At 42.1% G+C, this 14,350-nt stretch overlaps 2 protein-coding genes across 2 annotated transcripts in view; one reads left to right on the top strand and one right to left on the bottom strand.

Moving 5' to 3' along the window:
• The window catches only part of LOC134439570 (dedicator of cytokinesis protein 2), a 338,998-nt gene extending 337,466 nt beyond the window's left edge, over positions 1-1,532 (top strand). Inside the window, exon 51 of the mRNA XM_063189473.1 lies at positions 1,118-1,532. Coding sequence (XP_063045543.1) covers positions 1,118-1,189 — 72 coding nt within the window. The 3' untranslated portion in view covers positions 1,190-1,532. The remainder of the gene's footprint in view (positions 1-1,117) is intronic.
• Positions 1,533-1,634: 102 nt separating this feature from the next.
• The window catches only part of LOC134439520 (uncharacterized), a 28,545-nt gene continuing 15,829 nt past the window's right edge, over positions 1,635-14,350 (bottom strand). Inside the window, exons 2-6 of the mRNA XM_063189416.1 lie at positions 5,260-5,526; positions 4,192-4,682; positions 3,599-3,830; positions 2,862-3,098; positions 1,635-2,166 (exon numbers count right to left, since the gene is read on the bottom strand). Coding sequence (XP_063045486.1) covers positions 2,093-2,166; positions 2,862-3,098; positions 3,599-3,830; positions 4,192-4,682; positions 5,260-5,526 — 1,301 coding nt within the window. The 3' untranslated portion in view covers positions 1,635-2,092. The remainder of the gene's footprint in view (positions 2,167-2,861; positions 3,099-3,598; positions 3,831-4,191; positions 4,683-5,259; positions 5,527-14,350) is intronic.

Genomic DNA, 14,350 nt, shown 5'->3' with positions numbered 1-14,350 from the left:
TAAGCCACGCACTCGGGTTTGATTCAGACCCAAGGTCATTTCCCGGTCCTCCCATAGCTCTCCCAACCATTTCCTGACCTCTCTCTACAATCCAATCAAGTAATATAGACATAAAAGGCCACAAAACGTAGTTAAAAACAAAAAAAAGAAATACATGAAATGTGCTGAATGAACTGTATTTGATCCAATACTGCACTGTATACAATGCATGTATGAAACTTTGCTACAAGTAAAGTAAGGGCTTCCGCACACCGGCTCCGACAAAGTGCTGAGCACTGCTCAGATAAAATTCGATTCCATTGTTTTCAATAGAACCACGCACACTGGCGCCGATGTCCACGGACATTCGCCGATGTCAGATAGCAATTAGAGACAAGTTCTATTTTGTCGGCGCCAGCCATTGACTATCAATGCAATGTTCGTGTGAAATCGGGTTTGGGGGTCCGAATTCGGTCGGAAGCAAAAGTGCGCCGCAGTGCTGTCGGAGCCAGTGTGCGGCCGTCCTAAGGCTGTTGCTGTGGCATCCAGCACCTGTACCAAATGAGCAGATAAAGCTGTGCAGCCAGTAGAAGAATTTTTGGGATCACATTCTATACTTAAATACCAAATTGAAGCAGCCATGGCCTAATCAGAGGGTTGCAGGTTTGAATCCCAGCCTTACCTCATCCTATACGTCCATGCATGACTTAAGTGTCCTTGAATAAGACACCGAACCCTAAATGGCTTCCGATACTGTAAAGTAAACAATACCTCACACCTAAAATAACTGTATGTACATTTGACCTAATCCTGTACAGTGTAGTGAAGCCAGTGTTAGCGGCATACAACAGAACCAAACTTCACTTCAACACAACATCTGCTTTGGTAATAATGATACATTTATACAATTGATTTTGTTAAATTGTTTTTATTGTGTGTGCTGGTGGTGGAGGGGTATTAGCGATATCATGTTGCCTCAACATGTCATTTTTTATCTACAAAACAAAAAGACATTATAGTTATTTAAAACAAAACAAAAACACTGTGTGTGTGTGTCTGTGTGTCTGTGTGTGTGTGTGTGTGTCTGTGTGTGTGTGTGTGTGTGTGTGTGTGTGTGTGTGTGTGTGTGTTTTTACAGAGCTCCAAGTCAGATGAAGCAAGGAAATCCTCCAGCGACTTGACAACTGAAAAAGACTCCAACCACTTCTAAGCCACCGCTTACGTCTTGACACTTTGTCATATTCAAGCACCAAGCTTTTTCCTATATTTCCTTTGATTTTTTTTGCGTGGCTTCAGCTAAGCAACTGCTTGTTCAGTTTAATGGAGTACACGTTCAGAGAATTGATCATATTCTGCATTCAAATACAAAGCCTTATTAATCCCAGAAGACAAGTGTTGTTATGAAAGTGTGACAGGAAATATGTCTTGTCTCGTCTTGATTGGTATGTGGAGAGGTGATCCGTCTCCATCTGCGTAATTTTTTGTCAGCTATATTTTGTCACAGAGCTTTTTACATTCTTTACAAAAAAATAAATGTTGTAATTGAACAACAACTTAAACTTCTGTGCTCTATGTATTTGAGGCCTTGTTGGGTTGATTACGTCAACATGAACTCACAGAATTTTCTGAAATGAACAGAAACAATTCCAGCTTAAAGAATATTCATTTTTCTAAACTAATAAAGAGCTTTGTTTTGGAGTCTCTGTGAGTACTTGAGAGTATCTGCAGTGCTCAGACAACAAGCAACTACACACGTTCATTTAAAAAACAAAGCCGCCTGTTCCTGTTAAACTGTATTAGTCAAAGCTTGAATTATTTTTACAAGGTTAATAGCATCGGGAAGTGTGAATTACCTATAATAGGTAAGGCAACGTGGTTTGGTATACAGTTGTGCACAAAGGGTGTTCAGACAATCCAGACATGTTCTTCGTGGCTAAGGGTTTGAGTGTTGACAGCATTTCAGATGGTTGGGGTAAATTAGGAAAAAGTGCAAAGAGTTCTCAGCAGTCCGTGCATCATAGACTGCTACAGCATCCATTATGACATCAATGATTCCTTGTCAATCGTCCAATCACATGTTTATGTTCTCCATGAGTGATGTTAGTAGGTCCAATCAAAGCCAGGGAAAGACATGACACAGTAACACCATCAGAAGCACACAAGAACTTGAGATGGAAATGTCGTTACCTGAAAGCAAACAGACAGAAGTTTCATCACTGCATCAGATTCCGTATAATGAAACAGAACTGATGAACAGAGAAAACATTTTACAAGGTGCGATAAGTTTTGTTTTTAAGGTACACTGTAATATGTTTTAGTTTATGTGTAGTTTATTTTTCGAATTCATGCTGCCCATTCACAAATGTTACCTTTTTCACGAAATCGTACTACCACCATCAAATTCTAAGTATTCAATGGGAGTGGCAAAATTACACTTTTCATACATGAAAAGGGGAATATTCTCCATGTCCGCCATTTTGAATGTCCAGAAATAGACATTTTTAGCTGCAAAACTTACTGTAGTCATTCTAGTAATTTTTAGTTTATTATTTAGTAAATATTAATTGAAAGATCGAATTTGGCAATAGGCACGACAGTTTCAATGACCAGCATAGTTGCAGTACCTACTCTGACCACCATTCTACACAGTGCACCTTTAAAGTCAGAAGACTGGTAGTGAGACCATCAGTTTTACTGCAAGCACATAGGTAAAAGCAGAGCATTTGGAATATGATGGTCAATTGTGAATTCATTTTTAAATTTCAAAATTTGAAACTGTACTTAGCTAAACCCTATTCACACATACACAGACATGTGCTCACTGTACAGTAGATTCACCCATCAGACACACACACACACACACCCACACCCACACAACGTACCTCTGCTGATGATGACTACATACACCGTGTGATAAACACCGTGTGATGAATTAGTGCTGTCGGCGACCAGTGAATAATTGCCACTGTCTGCTTTGCTCAAAGTCCTTTTGGGATCAAATATGAGTTTGTCTTTGTACCAGTTCACTACTGGCGTGGGATTGCCTTTGATGGTGCAACCAGTCAGGGTCTCGCCCTCCGTCACCTGAAGCTCCTTAGGACAGGCGACCTCCGGACCAACTGCAGTACAAAAAAAGAATCAGACCAGATATAGTAATTAATAGTTATTTAAATTAATGAATTCTTGAATTCTTCATTTTGACCTAGCCTTGGGATGTAGAAACGTCCTTGGGAAGTGTTGTTCTCCCTACGAGCTGTGTGTACTATACATATATGAATTAGACTATGGTAGAATTAGTTCTCTGAGGATTCGCACCGCAGCCCAGAGTCACTATGAGGCCTGACACTTTCTGCTTAACCCCCGTGTCACAACATGAGGTCACGGAATAAGAATATTACGTGAGTGGATAATGTGCCAATACCAATATTAGATAAGATATTCCAAAGCTTTACAAAGAAAGAATTCGAAAGTTTTCTTGGTGGCACCATGACTCAGCGGTCTAAGGAACTGTCGTCCAGGGACCAGGGTTTGACCTGGTGCTATCTCCTTATCCTTCCCCATCTCTCTCGCCCATTCAAATAATGATATAAAAAAAAGAAATTAATTGAGGTTTTCTTACACAAAACCTCCACGTCCACCGTCTGGTTGGCGGTTCTCCCGGCATCGTTCTTGGCCAGCACAGTGTAGAGGCCTCCCTGGTTCCTGCTGAGAGGCTCCTCTTGGATCACCATGTTGTTGCCCCTCGTCCAGAAGACCTTTGGAGGGGGGTTGCCCACCGCACAGCTGGGAAGTTTCTCATTTTCTTTCACCTGGATCTTCTTAGGGCAGTTAATCTCAGGGCCATCTAGTGTGTGTGTATGAGAGAGAGAGAAACAGAGAGAGAGATGGATAGACAGAGAGAGGAAATGACAAGATAAGAATAAAGTTAAAAAGTACATGAGTCAATGCATGAAAGAACATCTAACCATTAGATCATATCAAAAATTGGAAACATAGAACTCCATAGTGCATAAATGCAGATAGAAAGAAATGTACAGTACTGTTTACCTTTTCTCATCTGCTTTTAATCTTAGAGGTCTCACAAATTTCCTTTTGTGCGCGCATGTGTGTGTGTGTGTATGTGTAGGGAGGCATGTCTGTGTCTGTGTCTCTGTGTGTCTGTCTGTGTTAGTCTGTCTCTCTAGGTGTTCATCAGTCTGACTGTGTATGTGCCTGTCTCTGGATGTCTGTACCGTACACAAGTAAATGTGATAAGACATACTCTTCACGATCTGGAGAGGCTCTAAGCTCATGGTGCGTGCGTGCGTGCGTGTGTCTGTCTGTCTGTGTGTCTGTGTGTATATAAATATGAAGAGACATACACATCACAGCTATCTGGTATGGCTCCGAGCTCACGCTGGGGTAGGGCTGCAGTCCTTCCAGCTCCAGCGTGGCCTCACATCTGTAGGTCCCATGCTGCTCTCTGCTCAGAATGACTTGCATGGTAGTTGACACATTCTGCAGACTCTGACTGTCATTCACGGCTGTCAAAAACGTGACATCTTGCACTTTTTGAGCTCCTGCATACCACGTGACCCTGACTCTGCGGGCCGGGGCAACGTCCCATACTGTGCACTCCAGATGGACATGAGTTCCTTCCTCATACAGCTCTGTGCCTTCCACAGTAGTGCTTAAAGATCGAATGGACACACTGTCAGGAGGCTCTGAGAAAGGGAAGATAGACATTAGGGAATTATACCTTTGAGAAGGATAATCTCACATTAGCAAAATGTTTTAAATAGTTCTATGGGCTTTGAGATGTGACAGGAAGCAAGTGGAAGAGAGAGATGGAGCAGGGTTGGGACATGACCCAGGCTGGAGTCAATCCTGGCTCAACCACAGCCAGTGAATTTGTTTATGGATGGGGACACATTCTTGATGTGCCTGGCTGCCACAGCACAAGCATGTTTTTTTTCTTCTCTCTTCACAGTCACAAATACTGCGTGAGATGTTTCATTTTATCAATAAAAATGTAAAATACTGTGGATCCGATATTTGGTAAAAGAAAGTGTAATCTCTCCTATTTGTACTGTACACACTCTTACATCACATACAGCCTCATTTTATTTTGTATTCGCTTAGTACTTACAGTTAATGTGTAGTATGTATGATGTAATAACTTGCTTATTTATTACTTTTTTACATTTACAATGAGTGTAATATTTCTGGTATCCTTATGGTAATAAGTGTATTATTTATGGCAACACTCATTCAAATCGGAAAAGAAGAGGATTTACTCACTGTATAGCGTAATGGGGAGTGTCTTTGCACACTGTGTATCGGCTTCCTGAAGTGTGTAACACATGATATTAGTCAAGCTCCAGTGGGTGAAGTTATCCACGCTCCAAAGCAAACTAGCCTTATTCATGTCAGTTACTGCTCCCACGGGCGTCTCCCATCCGATCATGCCTGGGTGGCCTGCAGTGGAGCAGTTAGCCTGGGCTAGGTCTCCATATCTTACCACCAGGTGAGGAGGGTCGATGGTGACAGATTTGCAGCTTTCTTGGTCTGTAAAACAGCAATCCGTTACATCAGGATATACAAGGATAGTTGGTTGGTCACATATGTACACGTAGCGTTCATGTACATCGAGCCACCTCTGTGAGCCTTGTAGGAGCTGCATTGTTTAGAGTTCATAATGTGGACTGCATGAGGAAAGAAGTTTTTCTTTGTCTTTCTGTCTTTGCCTTAAGATGCCATATAGACTTTTTTTCACCTGAACACACATGCACACATGCACAAAAATCTCGCTCTGGGCTGTTGTGATTGTGAACTTTTGACGCTTCTGCAGGATTTAAACCACCACCACCATCCATCTGAGCTGGTGCTTTAGCCCAGGGTTACCGAAACGTTTTTTTAGGTCACATATTTTATTGTGCGGTTCAGTCGGGTTTGGAGATGGCCCTGGATGTGGGAAATGTGGCCACTCTCCTTTTGTTGACTTTAAAGGTGCGACCAAGCTCCACAGATGAAGTATAGGTGGAAAAGGAAAGTCATCCGTCTTTGTCCGTCTGCCTGTCACCCCCTTCTTTTGTAATTATGCTTGGCAGATCAATGCTCATTGTCTTTTTCGCCTCACCTCAGCCTGCTCCGTTGGGACGTGCCATTATTATACAGGGCTGGACTGGGACCAATTAAAGGCCCGGGCATTACTGTGCGGCCATCTCTGGATTGTGGGTTGGTCCCTTACATACTGTAAGCCCTGCCGTGGCTGAATCGGCTGGGCACTCAACTGCTACATCGACGGCCCGGGTTCCATTCCAGCCCGAGGTCATTTGCCTAGCCCTCCCCGTCTCTCCCTGCTAATTTCCTATCACTCTGCACTGTCTCTGTCATAATAAAGGCATAAAAAGCCCTCAAAAATATGTAAGAAAAGATAAGGTACAAAAAACAACAACAGTATCAGCCCGTGAGATATTGTTGCCACCAGTCCCAGTTTTCCCTGATTGTCCCAGTTTTTAATGGTCTGTCCAGGGTGAAAAATACACACTGAATGAGAGAGCCACTGCTGACGAGCCAAAGGATTGATTATTAATGAAATGTCTAGGTATATTATCACCCAGAGGTGGCAACTCTACCCGGAGGACGTCATGCCGGCCCACCGGGAACTGCCCTGTATGTATGTATGCGGTCCAGGCCTATTATTCTATTCCTATTGGAGGCAGGGGAGAGAGGAGCGGTTCGCTCCGGTGTTTCTGCCCAGAGACAGGAAGCCAGAGGCAGCTAGGCCTGGCCCGCACAGGAAGGAAACACCCGCCTAGCCCCAGCAGCCTCACTGGGAATTCCCGGACACTTAATGCTGCGCACTGTTGTAAATCCTAATTATGTGTGTGTGCAGTGCAGGGCTGTTGACAGCTTTGACCGGGGCTGTGACAAAGCCATCTAAACGGCCCCCTCACTCAATGCCCCACCGCCCTCAATTATATCCCCCCCTCTATCCTGGGGCCTGGGACAACATACCCCTTTATCGCGCCCCCTGTCGACTTTCCTGTGTGTGAGTATGTGTGTGTGTGGGGGGGGGTGGGGATGCTCACCATATATACCTGAGTCTTACACATTGACTTTACATTGAATGCCTTTCCATTGTTTATATGGGAGTGTCTGTTTAGGTCAGCGGTATTAATCACGAACACTTATTGCAGGCTGTTGTAATTATCCTAAGTGTGTATGTGTGTACGTGTGTGTGTGTGTGCACGCGCGTGCGTGCGTGCGGTGTGGTGTGTGGGATGGTGTGGTGCGAGGGGTGGCGTGTGGTGGGTGGGTGTGTGAGTGTTTGTGTTTGTGTTGTGGGGGGGAGTACTGGTGGGTGGGTGTGTGTGTGTGTATGTGTGTGTGTGTGTGTATTATGGGGGTGGGTGGGGTTATGTGTGAGCGTGAGTGCGTTAATCATATAGACCTGTGCGATACACATTCAACGCCCTTCTATTGTATATGTGGGTGTGTCTGGGAGTTAGATATTACTCTTGGCTTCAGAAATTAAATTTAATTGCAGGCACTGAATCAGAAACTGCTCAGTAAAAGCACTGCCACATACATGTATTTCATCCAACTATTTCTGCACATCCATGTGAATCGTCACAGCTAGATCAGCATCACCAATGTTAAGAAAACAAGCAACAGGTGTTCTGTTAAAATAGGCATCTTTATCAAAGTGAACTACCTGTAGCCTTTTAACCCAAAGCCCTTTTTGGGAAAGGGTGCCCTTTACCTATTAAATCCTAAATATCTCAGTCTCCGAAGCACAGACAAACATGAAATGAGTTGCATATAAAAGCTAGGACCCTCATGTTGCCTTAGAATGTGTTCATTCAGCTCTAACTTACCCACATTTTTTATAACAGCTCAAATCTCAAGAACCTGAATGCAGCGTATATGTGTCTCCAGGACAAAATGGGTTAACATAGCTCTATCCCAAATCCAAGCCCTAATTTCTGTTTGACCCTGACCCCGATAACAGCAGCACAGAGAGAATACATAGGAGGGATTCCCACGTGCACACACACACACACACACAGTCAACGCTATTCATCCTGTCAAGGCTGATGAGACAACCAAAACTATCAGACCTTTATCCCACAGTGCATATGAACACATGAACATATGAACACATCAAAGTTTTAACCCAAACTCTGCCCCCGTAGTAGCTCTAGATTGTCATCGTATACACACAGTACAAATTGTACTGTAAACGTATCAATAGAGCTTTACTTTTACTACAGTTCTATTGTACCATTACAAACTTAGAGTAGTAGTAGAGTTACTGTGATCCCTTGGGAGAAATTAATGACCAGGGGGAAATTAGGGTGTAACATAGCCTACAATATATACGTATACATTACTAACATAAAGTAGGTATTGAAGTGTATATTTACCATCTTGTGCCTCTGAAGAGAGCAGTAAGAGTGAGAAGGTGATGGAGTACACACACAGGAGCATCTTGAAGTCCGATTGAGCTGGACTGGACACTTGAAGTATCTAACTTGGTCCCAGCAATGTCCCTTAACAAAAGTCCTTGGGTGCTCCCTCCGTGCTCCCTCCTGTCTCCTCTGTGTCTCTCACCGACTTTCTCTCCCTCTCTCACACACTCTGCCAGTCTCTCTCTCTCTCTCTCTCTCTCTCTCTCTCTCTCTCTCTCTCTCTCACTGATTGCAGGGATCTATGCATTGTGCTGCTGTTTGGGTGGTCCCCGGGAGGAAGGAAAAGGCAGTGGTGGGACGTTCGCCGAGATGAAGCACCATCGCAGTCAGCGCGTCTCTTTTTCCTCGTCCCTCAGAAGTGTCCTCCTTGCAGAAAAAAAGGGCGACACCTCATCACAGGTCAACAGTGAACACACACACACACACACACACGAAAAAAAAACATGAGTCATCACGTCCTGTCACAGCCATGCGATGATGTGTTTTCGTCCAGTGAGAACCCCAGGACCCATGACCGCTGGGCTCTGCTGGGCCAATGACAATAGCCCTGGAGAGTTGTGCCAACCTATACAGGAAGTAACACCGTGCACCGTGCTGCTTACACCGCAGAGGCTGGGATGGGTGATATGATTCATGACTATATATAGATCATGAAGTCAGCTATGGGGTTCAGTGGCAGTATGAACCGTTCTATACTGAGTGCATTTCGAAGTGTTACTTCAACACTAAAGGCAACACTAGTCATGTTTTTGAGCAACACCTTTGGGCAACCGTACTTTAAGATTTCATTTGGGCAGTTTATTACTAGAGATGCACCGGATCCTGATTTTTAGGATCCTGCCGGATACCGGATCCACCGGTTAAGATTCTGCCGGATCCGGAACCGGATACCGGATCCTACGAAAGGGTTGAAACGTATAGCCAACTCGCACACGTGGGCCCTTTTTATTACGTTGGCACAAACTTTTTTTAAGACTCATTGGCTTACTGTCACACTGCCTTCAATGGCTGCTCCCAAAGGGCTTTCACTCCATGCAGCGATTGGGGTTGTGAAAGACTGACTGAAAAGCCTAGGCTATGTAAAAAGTAGAGATGCCCCAGATCCTGATTTTTAGTTAACTGCCGGATACCGGATCCACTGCTTAAGATCGTGCCGGATCCGGATAGTCTGAAAAACCCTATTATCCTGCCGGATCCGGAACCGGATCTTGGATCCTGTACATCTCTATTTATTACTACAACACTTTTATCAGGAGAACTCCTTAATCGTTTTATCTGAGAATTACGAGCCAGTCATGTTGATGCCCAGCAATATTGCCCATAAAGTTGCTTTGTTCATTATCACCTTTAGAGAATAGGGCCATCTAAAAGAACTTAAAGTTGAATTGTTGAATTCTCCAAGCACGGTGAAATTTACTAAGCAGAGAGATTCATAGTGTCTAAAAAGCATCCACAAATATACAGTAGAATCATACAAAAATAAAAATTCATCTATGGTGTTAAAGTGATGGAAAGTTTGAGGAGGCTGTTGAAATCAATATCTCATAACAGTGTTTAGATCAGGGATGTCTTCAGTTCACACAAGGAGCGCGACACAGCTTCTTTACAGTTCAGCACTTTTTTCTTTTCTCTTTGGTGCTGACGTTTCGGCACTTAGGCCTTCATCAGAGTAAGGGATGTCGATAGTAGGTCAGGGATATCGAACTCAAGCCCACTGTAGATTTGAGTTTGACACCCTGGGCTTGTCTTACATGTGGAAATGTTGCAAACGCACAAACCCATAAGGTAGTTCTGCTTTGCAGAGTATGTAAGCACACTTTCATTTTGTTTCACCTGTCCTTAAAACACCTTTAGTAGGATTATGAATTATCCATGTTGTCTTATATGATTATCAGGCATTCTCCTTTGTGCCTTTCTTTAAGCAATTGGCCTCCACCCCAAAATGTCTGCTTTGTTTGCTATTTGGCGTATGGTCCTTGTTGAAACAAATCCCCATTGCTGAAAACTTGTCCTTAAAGTGATACTGTCCCATTTTTGGAAATAGGGTTTTACCGTTCTATACTTTCAACCGTTCTCTGGGTATGGCAGTGCAAATTTTACCTCCAAGCTAGCAGTTAACATGGAGTCCTATGAGACCAGTTAGCCGCCAGCTGGTCTCATAGGACTCAATGTTAACTGCTAGCTTGGAGGTAAACTTTGCAGTGCCATACCAAGAGAACGGTTGAAGGTATAGGAGAACGGTAAAACCTTACTATTTAACTCAAGGGGAGGTGTAAAATAAGCTTATTTCCAAAAATGGGACAGTATCACTTTAAAACGTTTTAGAGGGACTGTAGTTTTTCCATATTATCTTATCCTACAAACATCTGATGTTCCCTTTTGTGTACTTTACATATGGGGTCTGGCTTGGCTTCTACCTAAAAAGCCTTTCTTTGCGTAGTGTTTGGCGTATGGTCCTTGTTGAAATAACTAACCTTTGCTGAGAATCACTATGGAAACCTAAATTGACTCTAATGTGGTAAATCCATTGGGAAGAGCATATGGTTAATTGCTTCTGTCTATGGGACATGAATGATGATAGCCAATGAACTATGATAGCCAATGGACGATGATAGCCAAGCAGATTATTTTGGGGTTTTTAAAAAGCCACCCACAGACTGCAACCAATGCCTAGCCAATTTGGTTGCCAATTTTCTTTCTATTTGTCCCAACTTGTTCCATTCCATCAACCAAAGTGCAAGCTGTATTCCTGAGTACCTGTATCTACGTCATCTTGAATCAATGTATGAACTGAATACCACTATACACTGTGCCTCCATCTCCTAACATCACCTTACAATCATAGAATGTGTAATGATTTCTGTGAGAGTTTCTCACATTCAGATCATCTTCATTTTTTGTGATTTCAGGAGCAACTTTAACAGGTCTTTAACGGTTTGAATAGCGAAATAGAACATACAGTACTCTATAAATTGTGTCTAAAAAGACACTGTATAGCTCTTCTCTGTACGCTCCCTGTATAGCATACACACACACACACACACACACACGCACACACACAAATGTACACACACACACTGCACACTGGCTGACAAGATAAATCAAAAATAGAGATGCTTTATGTCCTTCAAAAGGCACAAACACTTGATTTGATGGTTATCACACTATTGACTGCTGCTTCTATTTGTATAGGCCCACTGAAGAGCCCACTTGAAGTACATTAATGATTTCATAGCACTCTGACATGTGCAGAACGTAACATCACATTTATATTTCATTATAGTATGTGTACATATTATATACATCAGGCCAGTATCATATTTAAATTTCAAGTATTAGATAGGCCTACAGTACATGCATCCAAACTAACCTTTCAGACACTGATGAAACACAAGACTGAACATACTGTATAATAAATCAGCTCTATTCCAATACATCTGCGTTTACTTTAACATCAGATTGTGTTTGTACCCTCCAGGGTACCTGGGACTATGACCACTTCACCAAGGAGCCAAGCTCATTGGCATGACAGAACACACCCACAAACCTAGTGATGCTCACCCCATCATCACAGAGCACTGTAAATACTCATGTGAAGCTGTCGTTTTCATTTTAGCCACTGTGTGGCAGTGTTGGACTGAGTCATTGATGTCATGGAGTCTCCCATGTCTGACCGGTCACATTCAGTCCTGAACTACTTGAAATATAAATAAATTACGATAATTTGTAATATTACATAATAGCTCATTCGTTGGACTTCAAAGTAAATAATAATTGATTTATATTCCCCCTGTGATGTGCTTGTATGAAGGAAGGAACAGAGGAGAGTTCACCTCCATTTAATTAAATGCATATCATACTAATGGATATTGACTCCTCAGATCATTGCAGGGCTCGGCTGTGCCATTAAAGAGCCGCGGGAGAAGTGAAGTCTGCCAGTTCACACTCAGGTCGGGCATCAGGAAATATTCAATAAATTAGATGTTAGTTATGTGAAAAGAAAAAAAGCCGGGTTCATATTGACTTTTTAACCCATTACCTTACCTTTATGGTGTGAGGCACTGAAGTGTATTCATTTGCAATTTCTTTGTCTTATGGCATTTCATTAAAAAATGTCAGCTGAATCTTTTATCCATAACAACCTATAGTTTACTGTATTTAGGTAAACGGTGTTGGATACGTCCCTTGAGCCATGTGTCCCAGGAGCACTGTGGGGTTATTAGGGGCGCACTTCAAACCTGCAACCCTCTGGTCCAAAGACCCTCTTCTTAACCATTATCACGCATCCACCGCTGCTCATATCAATATGTTACATTACAATACATAACATTACATCACATTACATTTAGCAAACAATTTGATCCAAAGCGACTTAAAATAGTGGACATAATCCATAGCATACTGCACTTGCAGATACAAGTGCAAATACCAAGTGCACAGGAAATACACAGAACAATACGAGCATATGCCAAGTAGGGTTAGTGTTTTTTTTCTTCAGTATTGCCCTCACCCTTCCTGAAACAGCACTTGTGTTCAGAGGATGTAATGATGCAAAAGACTTTGCAGTTCAAGTGCCAGAGAGGTGAAGTGTGACAGTTCAGACTTGGGTCGGCCCCATGTGATATTCAATAAATCAGAAGTTAGTTAAGTATTTTTTTTTTAAATGCACATAAACATTGTACTTTTGGCCCTTTGTCATACCTCTGGTGTGAGGACATAAATTGTGATTTATATACAGAGCCATGTCAAGCAGCAGTATCTCCCAGTATCTCCCTCCCTTCCTCCCTCCACCCTGAGGGAGCACTTATGTTCGGGGAGTGTGGGAACACCTACAGGAAAAAGATATTAAAAAACGTACATGGCTGTACAAATCTTATACAGTTTGTCAGGAGGGAAATGGGCCGTATATGCTATATTAGTGTTTCTGGTAACACTTTATAATAAGTACCCCTATTTAGGCATTACTTAAGGGTTAGTTAAGCCTTATTTTACCATTAGTTAACCCTTAGTGAATCACGAGCTAATCATTATGTAAGCATTATTTCTCATTTCCTAACTATTATCTACTACCGTTAGTAAATGGTTAGTGTGTGCTGATATAACGGTTCGCTAAGCAAAGTTAAGCCTTAAATAAGCCTTATTTTAACAATAGTTAACCCTTAGTAAATAACGAGTTAGTCGTTATGTATGTGTTATTCCTCATTTCTTAACTATTATCTACTACCATTAGTAAATGGTTAGTGTGTGCTGATGTAACGGTTCGCTAAGCAAAGTTAAACCTTAGTTAAGCCTTATTTTTAACATTAATTAACCCTTAGTGAATCACGAGTAAGTCGTTATGTATGTGTTATTTCTCATTTCTTAACCATTAACTAATACCGTTAGAAAATGGTTAGTGTGTGCTGACAACTACTCGCTAAACAAAATTAAGCATTAGTTAACCCTTAGTGAATCACGAGTCAGTCATTATGTATTTCTGTGAAATTATTAAGTACTGTTAATTAATCATTCGTCTATGGTGATTTAACTTTCTGATAAGCATTAGTAAACCATCATTAAGATGTCTGATAACCCACCTTTATTTATGAAAAAAACATTATCTCTTTGTTGTCTCCTACCACCTAACCATTAACAAGTACAATTAGGCATGTATGGTAACGGTTTGTAAACTCTTGCTTTAGCATCAGTGAAGTCTTATTTAACCCTTTTGTAATGGTTAGTGTGTGATGACTGGTAGCATGGCAAACAGTAGGCCTAGGCCTAAGTTGAGGCTCATGTGACTGCCCCTCATGGATGTTTCTGAACATTAACAAATGACTTGTTAAGCATTGCTTATGCATTGTCAAGGAATTATGAACCATTACTTAAGTATATCTGGGGAACTGATCTAAAGTGAAAACCTGTTATGGCTTTAC

The sequence above is a fragment of the Engraulis encrasicolus genome, chromosome 23, assembly GCF_034702125.1.
Source record: "Engraulis encrasicolus isolate BLACKSEA-1 chromosome 23, IST_EnEncr_1.0, whole genome shotgun sequence".
NCBI classification, from domain to species: Eukaryota; Metazoa; Chordata; class Actinopteri; order Clupeiformes; family Engraulidae; genus Engraulis; species Engraulis encrasicolus.
The sequence above is the reverse complement of the archived record's forward strand: the minus strand, read 5'-3'. Positions and strand labels throughout refer to the sequence as shown.